At 43.3% G+C, this 16,934-nt stretch overlaps 1 protein-coding gene across 2 annotated transcripts in view; it reads left to right on the top strand.

Moving 5' to 3' along the window:
* Positions 1-1,955: 1,955 nt before the first annotated feature.
* Positions 1,956-16,934, top strand: part of Arhgef38 (Rho guanine nucleotide exchange factor 38) — a 130,354-nt gene continuing 115,375 nt past the window's right edge. For both annotated transcript variants that reach the window (XM_023710128.1, XM_004626706.2), the window contains exon 1: positions 1,956-2,294. In XM_023710128.1, coding sequence (XP_023565896.1) covers positions 2,099-2,294 — 196 coding nt within the window. In that variant the 5' untranslated portion in view covers positions 1,956-2,098. The remainder of the gene's footprint in view (positions 2,295-16,934) is intronic.

The raw sequence follows: 16,934 nt of genomic DNA, 5'->3' as shown, positions 1-16,934 counted from the left end.
CCATAGAAGGACTGTCTGAGCACAGCACAGCTTCACGTCTGCTCGAAACACTAGGCCAATACAGAAAAGTACATCCGGACAAGGTGATCAAACACCAACAGGCCGCTCTCACACACGTGCCCTTGACACATCTCCAGGGACCTCAGCTGTCTGTGTTGGGAGCCACACCCACCCACACCCACCCATCTGGAGCAACATGTTTCTCTGATCCTCAATGAAGCTTCTTCTCCCCTTTCACAACGATTTGCTGCCACAAGGAAACACCAGGATCCCTCAGGTCAGATTTGCAGCATGTCTGAGCTTCTTACACATTAAACCATGGTAACTGGCTTCTGCCTGATTTTATTAGGTTTCTGTTTGGGTTTTGATGGGCCATTGAAAAAGTGTCCTATACTCATGCCTTAACTTCCTATTTCCAATAAATCTGAGATTTAAAATGCAAAATGTTACAGTGGCACCATATCTAAATTCTGGTACAAATACATAAGCAGAGTTATACCACCATCTGGTGAAATAGTGTAGCTCTGGTGAATACTTTACCAGTACCATATGAATCACCAGGCGTGTGTGTGTGTGTGTGTGTGTGTGTGTGTGTGTGTGTGTGTGCATGTGTGTGATGTAATATTACAAAACAATTGAGACATTTTTAGCATAAATGTTAAAAACTTGTTTTATGCCTCAGAGGACTGTGCACCTTAAAAGTATTTATTAAATGTACTCAGGATGGCTTGTTAAAAATAGTCCATCAATTACATGAAATAAAAGCCATTCATTATCCCAAGCTATATATAGACGTCTATATAGAGATTTGTCATTTATGTTTAAGACAATTATGAAAATTACATTCAGCTCACACATCTTGAATTTGGAAAACTGCATTTATATCTTTTTCCTCATTTTTAAGTCTTGTCTGATGGGAGTGCAGAAGGTGCTGAATGGGCAGCACACAGCTGGGCTTCGGCGGGCACCCGGTAACAGAAGAGCATCTCCCTTCCTCTCTACGAGCCCTCTTTTCCTTCAGCAGGGTTTACAAACCCCTTAGCTCCTTCCCAGAGCTTCTGAGGACCTGGGGAGATCTCAGCAAATACCAGCAAGAACAATCTCAGGAGATCAGTGCAAGGTCCTAGCCCACCCTTGCCCTGTCCTTTATACTTTTTAAGGACCTCTACAGTTTCAACATTTTAAGAATTATTTTTCCAGAGTGAGCTGTCCTTCCTAGCCCTCCCTGGTGAGATATGCAGGAAGAAATTGCAAAGAAATCAAACCGTAGCTCAGCACTTACTTTCCTAAGGACCAAGACACAAAAGGACAGGTCTGGGATCAGGAAAGGACTGGAGAAACCCCAGAAGCCTTGGCACCGCAGGGGCATTTCCTGTGTCCACGCTGTGCCAGATGTGAGCTGAGATGTGATCTCAGTGTGAACAAACTATTATCTTCTTAGGCGCGTGGATCAAGCTTTGGCAAGAGTGTTTTTTAATTAAAACTTTCTGTTCTGTGTTTAAGGACAGAAGCATTACTTGCTAAATGCACACCATGAAAATGGAAAATGCTCGTTTCCAAAGTTCAGTTGCTGATGCAAATTCAGATAACCACGCGCTGCCCTGGCTCCTGGCAGTGACTGCAGCCAAAGCAGCACACAAGCTGCAGCGAGGCTCCAGGCAGAAACCACAGCGTGGTGTCCCGGCTCCCCTGGACACACCTCTAGGCACACACTGCCCCTAAACTGCAGGTTGTGTTAACATTGTTTCCTCATCTTCCTGCCCCACCCGTCCCTCCCTCCCCCAAGCCCCAACCCTTGCCCCACACAATGGGATTTTTGTTTACTTCGGTAGCATGTGACAGCGCAGTTCCTGCTTTGCCTAGCTCTGGGCTGCAGGTCTCTCAGGTAACAGGTGGAAGCTTCCCCTGTTGGATTCTAGGCATGAGACAGTGACCTCATAGGGGTGGAGCTCTGGGACTCTGCAGAGGTGGCAGCTACAGCCAGGTAGCCTGGAGAGAGGCTGTGGGTCCTCTCCTCACTCCTAGTGACTTCAGCCTGACCCAAGCTACCTTGCTGCTCTGCCTTGTCTGCAAACCTCTGAAGCCCATCTGTGCTTCAATGGAGCCCAAAGACCCCTCTGGGAAAGAGAACTCGGGCACCAAGAAAAAGAACCTGACCTTCTTGCGGTCCAGACTGTACATGCTGGAGAGGAGGAAGACCGACACCATGGTGGAGGGCGGTGTCTCTGGAGACCACTCTGGGGCCCTGCGGAGGAGCCAGTCGGACAGGACCGAGTACAGCCAGAAGTTACAAGGTAACCCCTAGAAGCCAGCTGCCCCAAGCCACTGCGTCGTCGCTGCTGGTCTCCCGCTGCAAGGAGCACACTGGTGGCAGAGGAGGAAATCCAGCACCACCGCCCCCCGCAGAAGGGGCAGGTGAAAGTAAACACTGCTCACTAATGACAGGGAAAGTTGTGTTCTGAGATGGGGAAAGAGAGACTGCTGAATTATGCTTCGTGTCACTGTGTGTGTGTGCGCGCGTGCACACACATGTGTGCACCCAGCACACAATGTATAATCCTGTCTTTCTCTTTTCTTCACCCCCAAATGACGAAATCAAAATCATTAGAAAGGAAGTGTCTTAGAAACCCACAAAAGCCAGTTTGTCTTAGTAGGTAGCTCTTGTGATGTCAAGTCACACCATGAGATCTAGCAAGGTAATCGAACTGTAATTGTTGTTATTTTAAATGCGGACATAGAACTCCAATCACATTTGTGAAAAATAGCTAACATTACAGTCAGCAGGATGGTGGAATAGGATTTTCTGAAAATCACTGAGGCAATCATGTCACCCAACTATGGGAAGAGATGTTCACCCCGTGTTGGGTGACTTTTGAGGAAGTATCTTCAGTTTATTTTGTGATGGTTGTAAGATAATTTGACAGTTCTTATGACCCATTCTCTATTCTCCTGCATTTCCAGTCCTACCCATCCATGCTTCATTAATGTGCAGGGTTTTATGTCCCTGTGGAAGGACCTGTCTGGGGACCTTCATGAGCTTGCCTGGTCTGGGCTGAGCACACTTTGTGTTTGCACCTTTGTCACCCATAGTGAGCTGTCATTCTGGACTTGGAAATGTACCACTTTACTGAGACCAAAAGGACGCATGTGCTCTTAGAGTGTTGTGCTCTTAGAAAACAAGTGTACCCTTGGTTATGTAAATAAAGCTAAATAAATTAAATGCATTGAAATTAAATCTTTGAAAAGAATTACTATGAGTTAATGTTTTCAACATTAAATTGCAGTGTCAGTCTTACCCTTAAAGATTATGTTTTTAATGATGCTTTTTTATTTTTATTTTTCCATTTTGGGTACCAGGCCTGAAATTCAGGACTTGTGCTTGCCAGGCAGACACTTGTGTCACTGAGCTGTCTCCCTGGCCCTAAAGATTATTATTTTTTTAATGAAGGAAAAATAGTGGTTGATTTTTAACTCTTCTCAAGACAATGTATATGTTGGAAAGAATGCAAATTTTTCAGCCATATACGTTAGATTTCCAATCCTGATTTTTTAGGTTTATACCTGCAAAATTTTTATCAAATTACTTAAAGTTCCTGAGTCTCAACTTTCCTATTTGTGAAAGTGCAACTAGTATAGTTAACACATAGCTTTTTAAGGAGAATGAAATTAAATAATTAGACAGAACACCTAATTTATTGGCTAACATGGTATGTGTCCAACACGTGGCAGTTATTTTAAATTTTAGGAATAATAGATACCATAATAATAAACAGGGTATGCCATGTATTAATATAGATTTACATATTTCATTAGTCTTTTAAATTCTTTTGTTCTTGTATAAAAACAAAAAAAAAGCGCTAAAGAAAGTGCTATCTTTAATGTCATGTTTTTCTGCATTTCACTAATTAGGCATTTCTCTGGCTCTAATTTTTCACTGGCAAAATAAAAACAGGAAATAATATTTATGGCTCAATGCATTTTGCTGCCCTCTTCCTAAAATGACCTTTGATATTCAACCACACGGTGTAGCAGATGTGCAATGGTCATTTTGTAGAACCCTCAGGCTTCCATTGGGTTTGTGGACCTTCTGTGCTTCATTGGATTCCGTCCTTGGAGGCAGAAAGGAAACACTCAGGAGCTCAGTGGTGTTTTAGAACTGTTTGCACCGGGGACGATCCCCAGGGAATGTGTAATAGTACATCAGAGCGGTAAATGGGGCGGGCTTCCTGAGAAGCATCAGGTTTTTAGGTGTAATTCAATAAAATCCAAGTCTGGGACCTAATGCCTAATAAGCTCTTTGAAAGGTTCTACTGTGGCTGCTTTGGTGACAAGGAGAGGCACTTTTCATCAATATTCAGAGCAGTCAGCGCCATGCTCTGCTGCCCAGCCGGTGGAGACCCACTAGCACACAGCTGGCTCCTGCATCACCTCGTTGAGCTCTCCTTAGTGAGGCGCAATGGCTTTCTTTCTGTCTTCCTTGGGGATTGTAGCCCACAAGAGACATTAAATAAAGACCTGAGCTAGTTAGTGCCTGGACAGTGGCCCAGGTCACTGTGTGCTTTCCAAGACTAGAATTTCTGGTAATTCCACAATCCTCAGATTATTTAGTTGATTGTTTTTCTGCTCTGTGTTGTTATTTGAGTAGAATAATTCATGGCTGTAACTGTATGGAAACAAGGTCTCTGAGAGCCTGTGAGCGTGCCTCTTAACTCCAACTCCCCAGTCCACTGGCTTTCTCACTTGAGTAATGTGAGCCCTAAATTGCAATGTTAACTTGAGAAAATGGTACATGGAGTGAGAACGGCTGGCTTAGAACAACGGAACATGGCTGGGAAGATGATTGGGTAGCTGGCCTCCATCAGTGATGTGCAGGGGTTTTTCCCACTACACTTTAAGTGGTGCAAGAACAGTTCAATGCTTAACCAAAGTGAGCATTCTTTACTTGGTGAACAGACTCATTCAGTTGCCTGGTACTGATTTTTATGTTAGGTGCTAGTCTTGGGGGTTACGGTGGTGAGCAGAAGCGGAAGGTGTACCAGGAAACACAACTACAAAGTGACTGAGAGGACATACTTGACCTTTCTTTCAAAGAGGCTCAAAGTCTAGCGAGGTGCTGGGGGGGTGGGGGGGTAGGTAAACAAGTCAGTGCAATTAAACAGCTTGGTAAAAGTGGATGAACAATCATTGGCCCTGAACAGGAAGGCAGGAGAGAGCACGTAGCTGGGTCTCTCGAGGGTGATAAGCTGGGGTTGGCAAGAAAGCAAGAATGGGAAGAGAAAGCATTGTAAGTTCCTTGCTATGCTTAGCGAGCCTCAGCACCCCTGATCTCCCGCACCTCCTCACACACTGTGTGAAGGAGACTTACCTGTCTGGTCTGCTCACCTCTGTCCTTACTACCATGCCCAGCACTCAAGAAAAACCTAAGAACTGTTCATTAGAATCAAGGGTGGAACAATAGGTTCTGGGCAGGGCGCCAAGCCTGAGATAAGAGCCCGTGTGTGTGTGTGTGTGTGTGTGTGTGTGTGTGTGTGTGTGTGTTCCTCATATACAGGGATTTGTGTCTCTGTTAATGTGTCTCAGAGGCAGAAGTGGACAGCACTGCCTACTTAGCAGGCAACAGAAGCCGATCCAGCATAGGTCTCATCCTGAACACACCACACTCACATCTCAGGTCACTGCCCTCTTGTCAGGCCTCCCTACAGAGCTATACCAAGCTGACTTCTCCACCAGCTCAGCCCCTCCCTGACACTATGCATGGCATGAAAGGATCTGAATAGGGGACCTTTAGTGATCAAATTGTAAAAGCTAGCAAGTACTTCGTATCTGATTGCCCCTGTGAGCTATATGTGCAACATTTCAAATTAGCCACAAACATGTCTGTACAGGTGCACACACACAGATCCATAGCACATAGCTACAGAAGGGTCACTGACTTACACCTAGTAGCCTTCTCTGAGAGTCTTCCCTTGGCAACTGATGTTGCGAACAATAGAGGTTTTCACTCAGTGTATGTGTAATGAGCCAGATGCTTGTGTCCCGGCAAAATGTGTGCATTGAAGACGAACTTCAGTGCTGTAAGTATAGGAAGTGGAGCCTTCAGGGCTGGACTTAGTGAGTGCCCCTATAAGAAAGTCCCGAGAGAGCTACAAACATCTGTGCACCCGGAAGCTGCCCTCAGTGTGACCTGGAGCCAGGAGGACCTTGACCCTGGGCTTCTAACCACCGGAAGGATGAGAGTAAGTGCTTGCTGTTTAAGCCACCCCATGTTCAGCATTTGGGTTCTAGAGCCCAAGCTGACCAGCACAATGGACCAGTTACTTGTATCCTCTATGACTACACTAAGTCAATTCCAGTTAATTCTGTGGTCAGTGCAAATATTTGCCAAGAGAAAGAACAACAGCAAATGGGTGTAAGTCCTCTATTGTTGCTGGTAATCAAAATCCCTTCTTCATCTTTTTCTCCTGTGGGACCTTCTTCTTCTTCCTTTTAATTATTACAGGGTTTTTTCCCCTCAAAGGAAATAATTTCATTCCATTAAGAAAGAATTGGGGTTGATGAGATGGCTCAGTGGTCTAAAGCACCTACTTGGAACAAGCTTAGCAAAGCACAGGGACCACGGTTCAATCCCCCAGCACCACATGCCAGCCAGCCCCGCCCCCTGGTGGGCTGAGCTGGCCACACACACACACACACACACACACACACACACAAATAAATAAATAAAAATTAAAAAAAAGAAAGAATTAGTTGTTTATCTTTATAAAAATCCTGAATTAAGAATAATGAGTCACTTTAAAGCAGGACATTTGAACAGAATAACCTATCTGGTTAGAGGTCAAATGGCTCAACTAGAAAGTTTGAGGTGGTAAAATTATGAGTCCATTTCACATGTGAGGTTTTTACAGATTACAGACAACGTGTCAGGGAGCTGTTCTCTCATTGCATCCGGGTCTGTTTGCAGAATGTACGGGTTGCACTCACCGGGGGAATGGGGAATGTATAGCTCATATCTTGCCCACTTTCTTCCCTTGCCCAGCAGATTTGCTGAGTTTCGCTTCAGGGTGAATAAAAGGTGGGAGAACATTAATTGGACAACACTCTGCATGTGTCTATCCCTGTGCCACAGGCCCCCTCCATCCCTACCTGCCCACCTAGTCCTGGGGAGCTCCTTCCCCGTGCCTTGCCTCCACGCTGCATTTAGTGTAATGGGAAATAGGTCTCCGAATCATGGGTAATGTGACACCAATACAAATAGGTGTGCGACGTGGTTTGAAGCACAAGCCTTTATAAAAGTCAAAGCACTTTAAGTCCTTTCTGCTCACTCATGCATAACGACCAAAGTGAAGCCTGATCCTTCTCCCTGTTTTCCCGTAAAGGTACCTTGCAGCTAGTAGAACCATTTGTATCAACAGGGCGAACCACAAAACTCAAGAAGCTTTGCGCTATTCCTCCTCTCCTGTGACTCTGTGATACGGAAAGGGATTCCTTCCGTATTTGACTGAAGTGGCTGTAGATGTAACTTTCTAAAGTTAGAAAATACAACCCCTAATTGTGCTTTCTTGCTAATCCATGAAAAAAAGTTTATCAAATCGTCGAACAAGAATGAGTTGGGAAGGCCGAAGGAAAGAAAGGGTTCAGAGGAGAGAGATGAGGCACCTACTGGAAGAAGGAAAAGAGCTGAGGAGGAGACAGATGAGAGACACTCACTCAGGCTGCACACAGCTGTGCTTTTGTTGAATCTGGAACAAAGCCTCTGTATATCGAAATACTTGTTCTGGATCCTGAATTCATAGTCCCTTTAGCACTTTTGGGGGTTGATTTCCTGGTGAAAGTAGGATTATAACAAGAAGCGTTAAACTTGCAAGCAATGCAATGTTTCAAGCCAGGCAAGGCTTGGCTTCCAGTTCTAGTCTGTGGCTCCTCTGCAGCCCTGAGGGATGAGGGGTGCGACTGAGCTTCCTGCCTCGTGGGGACTGTTCTTCTCACTTAGAGGCTGTGCCTGGAGCCTTGGACTTTTCGCCTTACCCTGCTTGGACTGGTCCCTGTCCAGTTCTCCTGGTTGCCAGCTGTGGGAGTTGTTGTGCATAGCTTTGGTCTCAAAGGCAGATTTTGTGATCATACCAACCATGGGATGCCAGGCCATGCGGACAAGGTCCCCTGTGGTGGACTGTCAGTGGGGACAAGAGGAAGGGGAGAGGCCTCAGAGGCCTGGGACACATGTGCCCTGTGACCTCTGCAAATTTTAGCATGAAACTGAGAGGTCTGAGAAATCTAAATGAGAACTTGGCCTCTAGCTTGTTATGAGGACATGCTTGTCAGGTGTGACGGGTACATCACGTGTCATTAGTTTCCCAGCTCACTCTGTAGCTTTTAAACACACAGCTACGTGGCCTCATGTGTACCCTTGCTCCAGACCTCCCGGGAACAGCAGCTAGGAGGATTTTAAGTCTGGCATTTGTGTTCAAGTTATTTTCCTTCTTCTACTCCAGGTCCTAGAAAGAGGAAGGGAAGGGAAGGGGAAAGAAAGAGGAGACGGAGTGCTTGTGACCTGTCATCTGCCACCCTACATACACACTCTGTGACTCAGCCCCAATGCCTTTCCACTTCTGGCTTTCATGGTGACTGAATTTGAGCTCAGAGGCTTTCACTTTTGAAAAACAGAAGCCAGCTAACCAAATGACTCATGAGGTCTTTAATAGATATCATTTACTAAAAATAAGTCTAAGCCATTTGGTGATCAAAGCACACACTTTGCAGTACAGTGAAATTCCTCTGCGGCTGTGACAAGGCTTGACTTCCTATTTTGCATTTTGGAATATGCATTCTTTCTTTTAAATTACTGTGGCGTGTCCCTGCCACTGTTGATGGTTAATAAATACTTTTTGAATAATTGCCACAAAACTGAAAAGTTAGGTTAAACTAACCTGCCCTGAGGATAGCTTAATGACCTTTACTTCCCACTTCACCAGATGTCTTGAGAATCTTTTTACATTTTATGCCTGTTCTTGTTTTTCTTTTTTTTAATCTCAGTAAAACCTAAACTGTATCTGATAAACTGAAAGCCCCATTCTACAGCATAGGTGTGTGTGTGTGTGTGTGTGTGTGTGTGCATTTCTAAATGAAAAGAATAGAATTAAATAGCGGAGACAGGCAGCTCTTTATAGAGGTATGTGCTATGAATAGAATTCTATGAAGTCAGCCTAACCTGGGAGCCATAACTTACACATGGCAAAAAAAAAAAAATAGTATTATGATTAAAAGCCTTTGTCTCAAGTGCTGAGCAATTTCTGTCTTGATTAATGAACAAAGAAGAAATCAACACTCTGTGGTACCTATCCTGGGGTCTTTGATAAAGAAAGCCATCTGGGGCCACCCAGTGTCCAGCTGCCAAAGAAAAAGATGGACAGGCCACGTAACCTCACGCTGGTCTCAGGATCCGAGGCTTTGCAGCCCCTCTCTTGAATATTTTTTAATGCTGGTTTTCCAGAGTCAGTACAGAGAGTTGTCACCGGTTTCTGCGTCTGCAATTGTTGTGAAGTGGTTGAGGAAGACATTGGTGGTCTCTGCCAGTGCCTTCCAGATTTTATTCAAGGAGAAACTTGGCCTCCCTTTAGAAATTAGAACACATCTGCTCTCCAGGTAAAAACAAGCAATTTATTGTTAGCAATCAGGAGTGTAGAGCTAATGTTGGGCCTAATTACAGCTCCTTTCTCTGATAAAGAACTTCGTCCCCAAATCTCTGTAAGTCTGGACTCTGTGTGGCCTCTGTGCAGTTACAGAAGTCTTTTCCCTGACTCCATCTGAACTAACGAGGCACAAGAAGGAAACACTCTCCTGCTGCTCAGATTTTGCGACTGCAGATCGTGACCTGACTGACAAAAGGCAGATTAACAGGAGGACGCACATGCCCATTCTATTTGAAGTTAATGTGTGTATGTGGCACGAGGGGTAATAGAGAGAGGAGGAATTCCAAAGAAGCAATTAGAGTTGGCTGGGAGGGCTATGTGCCATTTGAACAAGGAACAAGCAATTCTGGAGATGTGAAAAACAAAGAAAAAAGAGGGTGTGGGCTGGAGACAGTAAATTCTGGGAAGGTAATTAGGATCCACAGTGGGACAGTTAAGGGGACATCAGAGTTATTTTATTAAGGTTTGTGAAGACTCATGAGGCCAGCTCCCCTTCCTAGTGACAAATATTCTCCTCTTCCTGATCCAAGCAAGACACTTTGTCCTGGAAATTTATGCCTTGCTTTCAGATAGGAAGAAGAAAGCAGGGAACCCTTCTGTACCTGCCACGTCTCTTTAGAAAAAAATACATAATTATTTATTATTTTATAATTTATTAGTAACATGTTTATAGTTTACCACTTCTTAGGTGCTTTCAGTACAAAATAGTCAAAACACTAAAGTGGCATATTTGGTGCCATCTGATATTCTTTGCTATTTTATTTTTCTATTTTATTCTTATTTTCTATTCTTTTTTATTTGGGGCTCTCACTTCCATTTGAATGTAATTGCACTCGAAGTAGAGACTTAGTCTTACCTTGGTACTTGAGCAATGCCTGGTGCTTGGTAAGTAAGTACTCTATCATTACCTATCAAACAACTAAAAATGCTCAATGGATAGCTACAGCCATATTGATAATTATAATAAAATTTTCCATACTCATTTCCTCACTAACAGTAGTCAGTTTTTGATGGGGGGGGGGGGGGAGAGAGAGAGAGAGAGAGAGAGAGAGAGAGAGAGAGAGAGAGAGAGAACTTATAAACTGGGAAAATTGAATTTCTTGACCAAACAAAATTGACACTCACTTCTATGAGTTTACTCCACAAGCACTTGCTAGGTGTCCATATGTGCCAGATACGAACATAGTCCTGAGACCTAAAATAAGTCAGAAGGAAGCCCAGCCCAGCAAGCAAGGCAGGCAGCTCACAGTCAGTTACAGGAAAGCACAAGTCTCTGAATTACACTTCTGCGGTGGCTCTCAGGGTGCAGAGCCTGAGATGGAAATGGGATGCCGGAAGTTTATTGGGAAACAGCCTTGTGACCACCAGTTGGGGAAGAGGAGGAAAGGATGTGAGGCTGGGCTGGGGAGTGATGGAGCTGTGAAGTCGTCTCAGCTCTGCGATGGAGGACCCTATAGAGTTGCTGCTTGGGCAAAGAACTCAGGGCCTGGCTCACCCTTCACCTTACTGGAGGAGAAGAGCCACGGGAAGGTGACAGCTGGAGAGACAGCTCCAGAGGAAGCCTGTCTGCTGGGGATGCTCATCCTTATCCTGAGGGGGAGCTGGTAAGCCCATCCCAATGTCCACCACGTGGCAAGCGGCTTTTTAATACTGCTGATACAAGTAGAGCAATACAGGAACTGGAATAAGAAAGAATGCAATTGTATCTCTAAAATGCCAAAGTGAATCTGAGTCTAGTGAGCTTGTGTAGGGGCAGAGAACATTCCAACCAGAGGGACTCAGCCACCCTGCCACCTGGATGATGTGGAATACCACTACTTTTCAGTTTGGGGGCTGAGAGGTGGGACAAACAGCAAGCGGGTGTACTGTAGATGGCACTGGGTGCACTGTCATCTCATATACTTATAGATGGTGGCACTGAGGTTCAGAGAGGAGCAGCCACCTTCTCAGCTATCACAGAGCCACAAAGTGGTGAAACTGGTTTTCCTGAAGATCCGTTTGCTCTAGGGTCAGCAAGTTTAAACCAACATGCAGTCTCCGCTGGGCTAACCTGAGGGTTGAGGAGAAGCAGCTGCTTTGTGGTTTGTTCTTGAGGAAATAACTCAATTTTAACAAACTTTTGGAGAAAACTCAAAAACATCAATATACCTTTAAAATCTCCAGTATACTCATCTACAATCCTGATACACTGACTGAATATTTTCCAGGAGTTGTGTTATTTTATGGCTCGTAAGAAAATGTTGTGTGCATGTAAATTAGAAAAATATATAGCTGCACTGAATGAAGGTTTCTGAGAATCACTAGAATGTCCCACCCTAAAAATGCGAGACCTGTTGTCTGAGCTCCCCATTCTTGGCAAACTGCTTGTCATCACCAGTAGACACAGCTGGATAAGGATATTTATAAAAGCCTTGGTCAGAGCATAAGATTTCTCTTTTGCTAAACATTCCTCAGTCCTTCCCATATCCTATAGCATTGGTAAACTTATCCCAATGTAGGTTGTATTCGGCAGCATTTTGTCACTGGGACCAAATAGCTGACATGTACACATCGAGAAGGAAGAGTTTGTTTTCCTTACAGTTTTAGATGTTTCAGTCCATGGTCAGCAGGCACGAGGGAGGGATCAACATGGCAGATGGTGTAGGGGGCAGAACTGCTTCGTTCATGGGGGCAGGAAGCAGAGCAGAGGAGCAGCCCCTGAGAGGGAGGGGCCGGAACGAGATACAGACCCAAAGCCATGCCTCCAAGCCCCACCAAGACACAAGACACGTCCAGTGTGTGCATCACCAATCCCCTGTGCAGCTCTCAAATTAATCAGATTGACAATCCAGCTTAACTGAACAGGGCTAAATATACTCCTAGGGTTTTTCAAGATCATCTGTTGCAAGATGAAAAAATAATTCAGCTTTACCTTTTGAAACTATATATTTTTGTTTATGCATTATAATGTCTGCAATACATTAATGCTAAATTGCCCATATTGAAGGTGTATGCTTATAGAAGTTTTAGTGAAGCACAAATATTTTATGATGAAATGCTGACATTTAATATATGGGTAAACTGTGAAGACAACATGCTTAGAATAAGGAGGGACACAAAAGTGATTCTACTTCCATGAGGTCCCTGGAACAATCAAATGCATATGGACAGAAAAAAAGGGTGATTCTGAGGGGCTGCTGGGAGAAGAGAAGGAGAGTTCCTGCTTAATGACTACAGAGTTTCACTTTGGAAGATAAAAAAGTTCTGGAGATAATGGCAGTGAGTGTACTTAATGCTGCTAAACTGCATACCTAAACGGCATTGACATGGTCAACTTTAAGTCATGCAGAGTTTTTTGGTTTTGGATTTTAGAGACAGGTTCTCACTATGCACTTCAGGCTGGCCTTGAACTGACTATGAAGCCCAGGCTGACCTCAACCTGTGGAGATGCTTCTGCCTCAGCCTTCAGAGTGCTGGGACTACAGGCATGTGCCACCATGCCCAGCATATGTCATTTAAGTTTTACCACAATAAAAAAAAATCATAACAATTGCTGGCGGCCTCTAGGATACAACATTAACATAGAGATTAAGACCTCTCCCATCCCGACTCCACCTTCTACCTCACATCTGACTCACCTGGAGCACCTTTTCCTTTTATGTGTCATGATACCCTCCGATTCCCCATACTTGAGTGCTTGCCCACATGCTGGTTATTTTATGAACTCTTATTTGTCTTTTCCAGTCTGGATTTCTGGGTCTTCACACCCAAAATTGACATACGTCTCACAACTTCAGGACTGCTTTTGTGTTTTGTATTTAGTTGTCAGTGTTTCTTTGGTTGGGGTGAGTTTCTGGAAGACAGGAACATTTGTACCTATAGTACCTAGGAAACCATCAACGTGGCCTCAATAATTATGTCTACTGAGGTAATGAGCGAGTGAGTGAATGAATGAATGATCCGTGGGTGGGGAGGAGCTGTACAGTTACCATCCTGGCAGATCAAGACCTTCGTTCCCCGTGGGTGGTTCTGTCCCAGCTAGGCTGAGATCAGCCTCACTGGCTTCAGGCTCGTAGCTTGTGGGTATGGATCTAACTTGGCTGAAGGAATTAGTTTCAATTTTTGAAATGTCTCATAGTTCTCTTTTCTGTATTATATTTTAGTGAGTAATCTGAGTGATCTGTACTATACTTTGGTGGGTGACTTGTGTGTCCGCTATTCACTGCTGTGACAAAATTCCCAAGAATGGCAAGTTAAGAGGACAAGAAGCTCATTTGGGTTCATGGTTTCAGAGGCTTCGGTCCACAGCTGGCTGACTCTGTGACTGGCGGCCTGTGATGTGGCAGATACCTCCGACAGCCGTTCTGACTGGAGTGAGATGGAATCTCAGTGCTGTCTTAATTTGCATTTCTCAAATGACCAGGGATGTTAAACTTTTTTTTTTTTTCATATATTTGTTTACCATTTCTGCTTCTTCATATGAGAAGGATCTGCTCATTTCAGATGCCCACTGTTGGACTGGGTCTTGAAATTTTGAGCTTCTGAAGCTTTTTAAGTTCTTTATAAATTATAGATATTGGTCCTCTGTCTGAGAAATAGCAGGTAAATTTCTTCCCATTCTGTGGGCCATCTCTACTCTGTCGGTGGGTTCTTTTGCTGTGCAAAAGCTTTTTAATGCAATGAGATCCCAGTTGTTGATGCTTTGTAGTCCATCCTGTGCAAAGATTTGTTCATAAAGCCTTTGTGCATACCTGTCTTCAGGAGCTTTACCTGTTTTGTTTTCCAGCAGATTAATTTTCTCCTTTTCTTATCTTGCTTGTTTAATCAAATCTGCGTATCTAAAAAAACCTGTATATCTAAAAAGTAAGTAATAGACTTGAAAATATATACTCTCGGGGTTTGACTTGCCTCTTAATACCAAATATTTAGGGTTTAATTATGTTCTAATGCTGCTGCTATTAAAATACTCAAATCTTACTACTTTCTCAATAGTGCAATTATAATTTCTTAGTGTCCTTTTGCTTCGTACTTTAAGTATTTCTACCTAGAAGGAACATATAAAATTACGATATAAAATTACACATCTTTTAATGAAAGAATACTTACAAAGCAGAGTCAGTATTCTCTGAGAAAAGTAGTTTCTTGAAATTTGCAAGCAGAATTTTGTGTTATCAACATATAACTATAGCCAAACTTCTGTTTCAGCAAATAATTAATAAAATAAGATTTTAGAATGGGAATCTTATTAGAAAAGCTCAGGCCCTGTATGCTTTTTCTATATATTCTTATGAATATGTGAAATTAAAAACAACAAAAGACATTCAAGCTGTACTTTGACTTTTTCATGTCTGTGGCTTGTGTTCAGCCCCCGACCCCTGTTTAGGCCCTGAGCTCACAGCACCTGCAGTATGGCCTGGTCACTATAGTCACTGAGTGCATGCGATGCACCGTGTGATGCACCAGTTGCTGTTTTGCATGTAGTGTTCTAAACCTGTGGCTTGCAGAATAGCTAAGTGAAAACAACTGAGTCTATTAGTTGAAAGGAAAAGCAACAGTGTTTCTCATTTGTGTAATATGTACTTAAAAATGGAGATGATTCAATGAGAAACAAGTTCTGAACTAATAGTGCTTAGACTGAACTAATAGTGTTTAGACAAGATATCATATAGACAACAATATGCAATGTATTAATTATTATAACTGTCCTACTAATCTGTTTTGAAATTTTCTCATTGTTACTTCTTTCTTAATAAAATTATTTTAAAAAGTGGAGATGAAAGGTTGGGGAGATAGTTCAGTGACACAACTCCTTCCTAGCATATATGAGACCATGAGCACTGCAAAAATAAATAAATAAATAAATAAATATGCCCTTATATTTAATTGATCATAGAGACATTGCCAATAAACAGAAGAGAGAGCAGGAAATAATGCAATAATGCTCAGGTGATTTTCCCATAACTTATCCAAGACATCTTATTTTTAATTCATGCATGACAGACCAAAAGAAAAGAAAAGAAAAGAAAAGAAAGAAAGACATTGGCACTCACCCTGACTTTATTCCATTACTTATGTCTTTGTAAGTTTCTACCCAAATACCATCTTAGTAACAAGACAGGTCCTGACCTCTCTCTTGAGTAGCAATGACAGGCACTACCCACTTTATTTTCCATCATAGTGCCTACTTACCAGCGGGTATGCCATATGTTTTCCCATAAATTGGGCTAGTTTTTTTTCTCTTCCATCATTAAATGGTGTTTCATAAATGCTGGGGCTTTTCTCCCCTTGTTGCTATAGTGCCAGCGTGTAGGACAGACTTTCCCAGCCCTGACAGTCCTTACCGATCAGGCAGGCTAACTCTCTGGTGCATGGTGCCATACCCTGCACTGCAGGATGTCGCCAAGGTTCTCTGTGCATTAGCTGCAGGTAAAGCTCTCCTTCTCTGGTTATGATGACCCCAATAACTCTAAACATTGCCAGATGTTCCCAGAGGGAGGGGTACAGTTGCCTGGTGAAATCCCCCGGTCAAAAACCATGTCTATCACCATGAGCACTCAATAATTACTTGTCAAATGAATGGAAAAATTGGTAAAATCAGTGTGCCTTATCCAGCTAGAATTTTCATTCCCAGTAATAGAAAAATCATTTCAGAAAAATTAAATACAAGGAAGACTTTACCAGGCTATTTTACTCCTCTACTGGGGACTTAGAGCCTGTTGTCTTACACCCATCTTCTCCCCCTAAGAACTTTAAACAAAGACATTTATTTAGCTCCTAATTGTTCTGCCTGTGCTATTCTCAACACAGAACCTATAATTCAAACCAATGCCACTTATATATTTTTCAAGCCAGGTAAGCTTTGTTCAGTTCCTTTTTGAAATCCACTTCTCTGCTTTCCGCAGCAATTAGCAGTCACAGGAAATAAATCCCGTGCCTTTCAGATAAGAATAAAATGTTTCCCTGCCCCAGTGTTCAAGCTTTCCAACCCACAGCCGCGGAGGCTCTGCTCCTCCACATTTCCACTTCATACCTCCTTGGCGTCTCTCCAAAACCTGCCTGACATGCAATTATTTCCAGCCTATTACACAGAAGGCCTGCTCCATTCATCTTTCTGGGGGTCAGATTTCAGTTGAAACTGATTAAAGATTTTACTGCGTGAAACTTATGTCAGTAGGGTTTGATGCAATGCCAAACCAAAGGGTCTGGGGGTGTCTGGGCAGAGAGCCATATAGCCTGGCAGGAAAGAGCATTTGTAACTACATCTGGAGG

The sequence above is a fragment of the Octodon degus genome, unplaced genomic scaffold, assembly GCF_000260255.1.
Source record: "Octodon degus isolate 3935 unplaced genomic scaffold, OctDeg1.0 scaffold00016, whole genome shotgun sequence".
NCBI classification, from domain to species: domain Eukaryota; kingdom Metazoa; phylum Chordata; class Mammalia; order Rodentia; family Octodontidae; genus Octodon; species Octodon degus.
The sequence above is the reverse complement of the archived record's forward strand: the minus strand, read 5'-3'. Positions and strand labels throughout refer to the sequence as shown.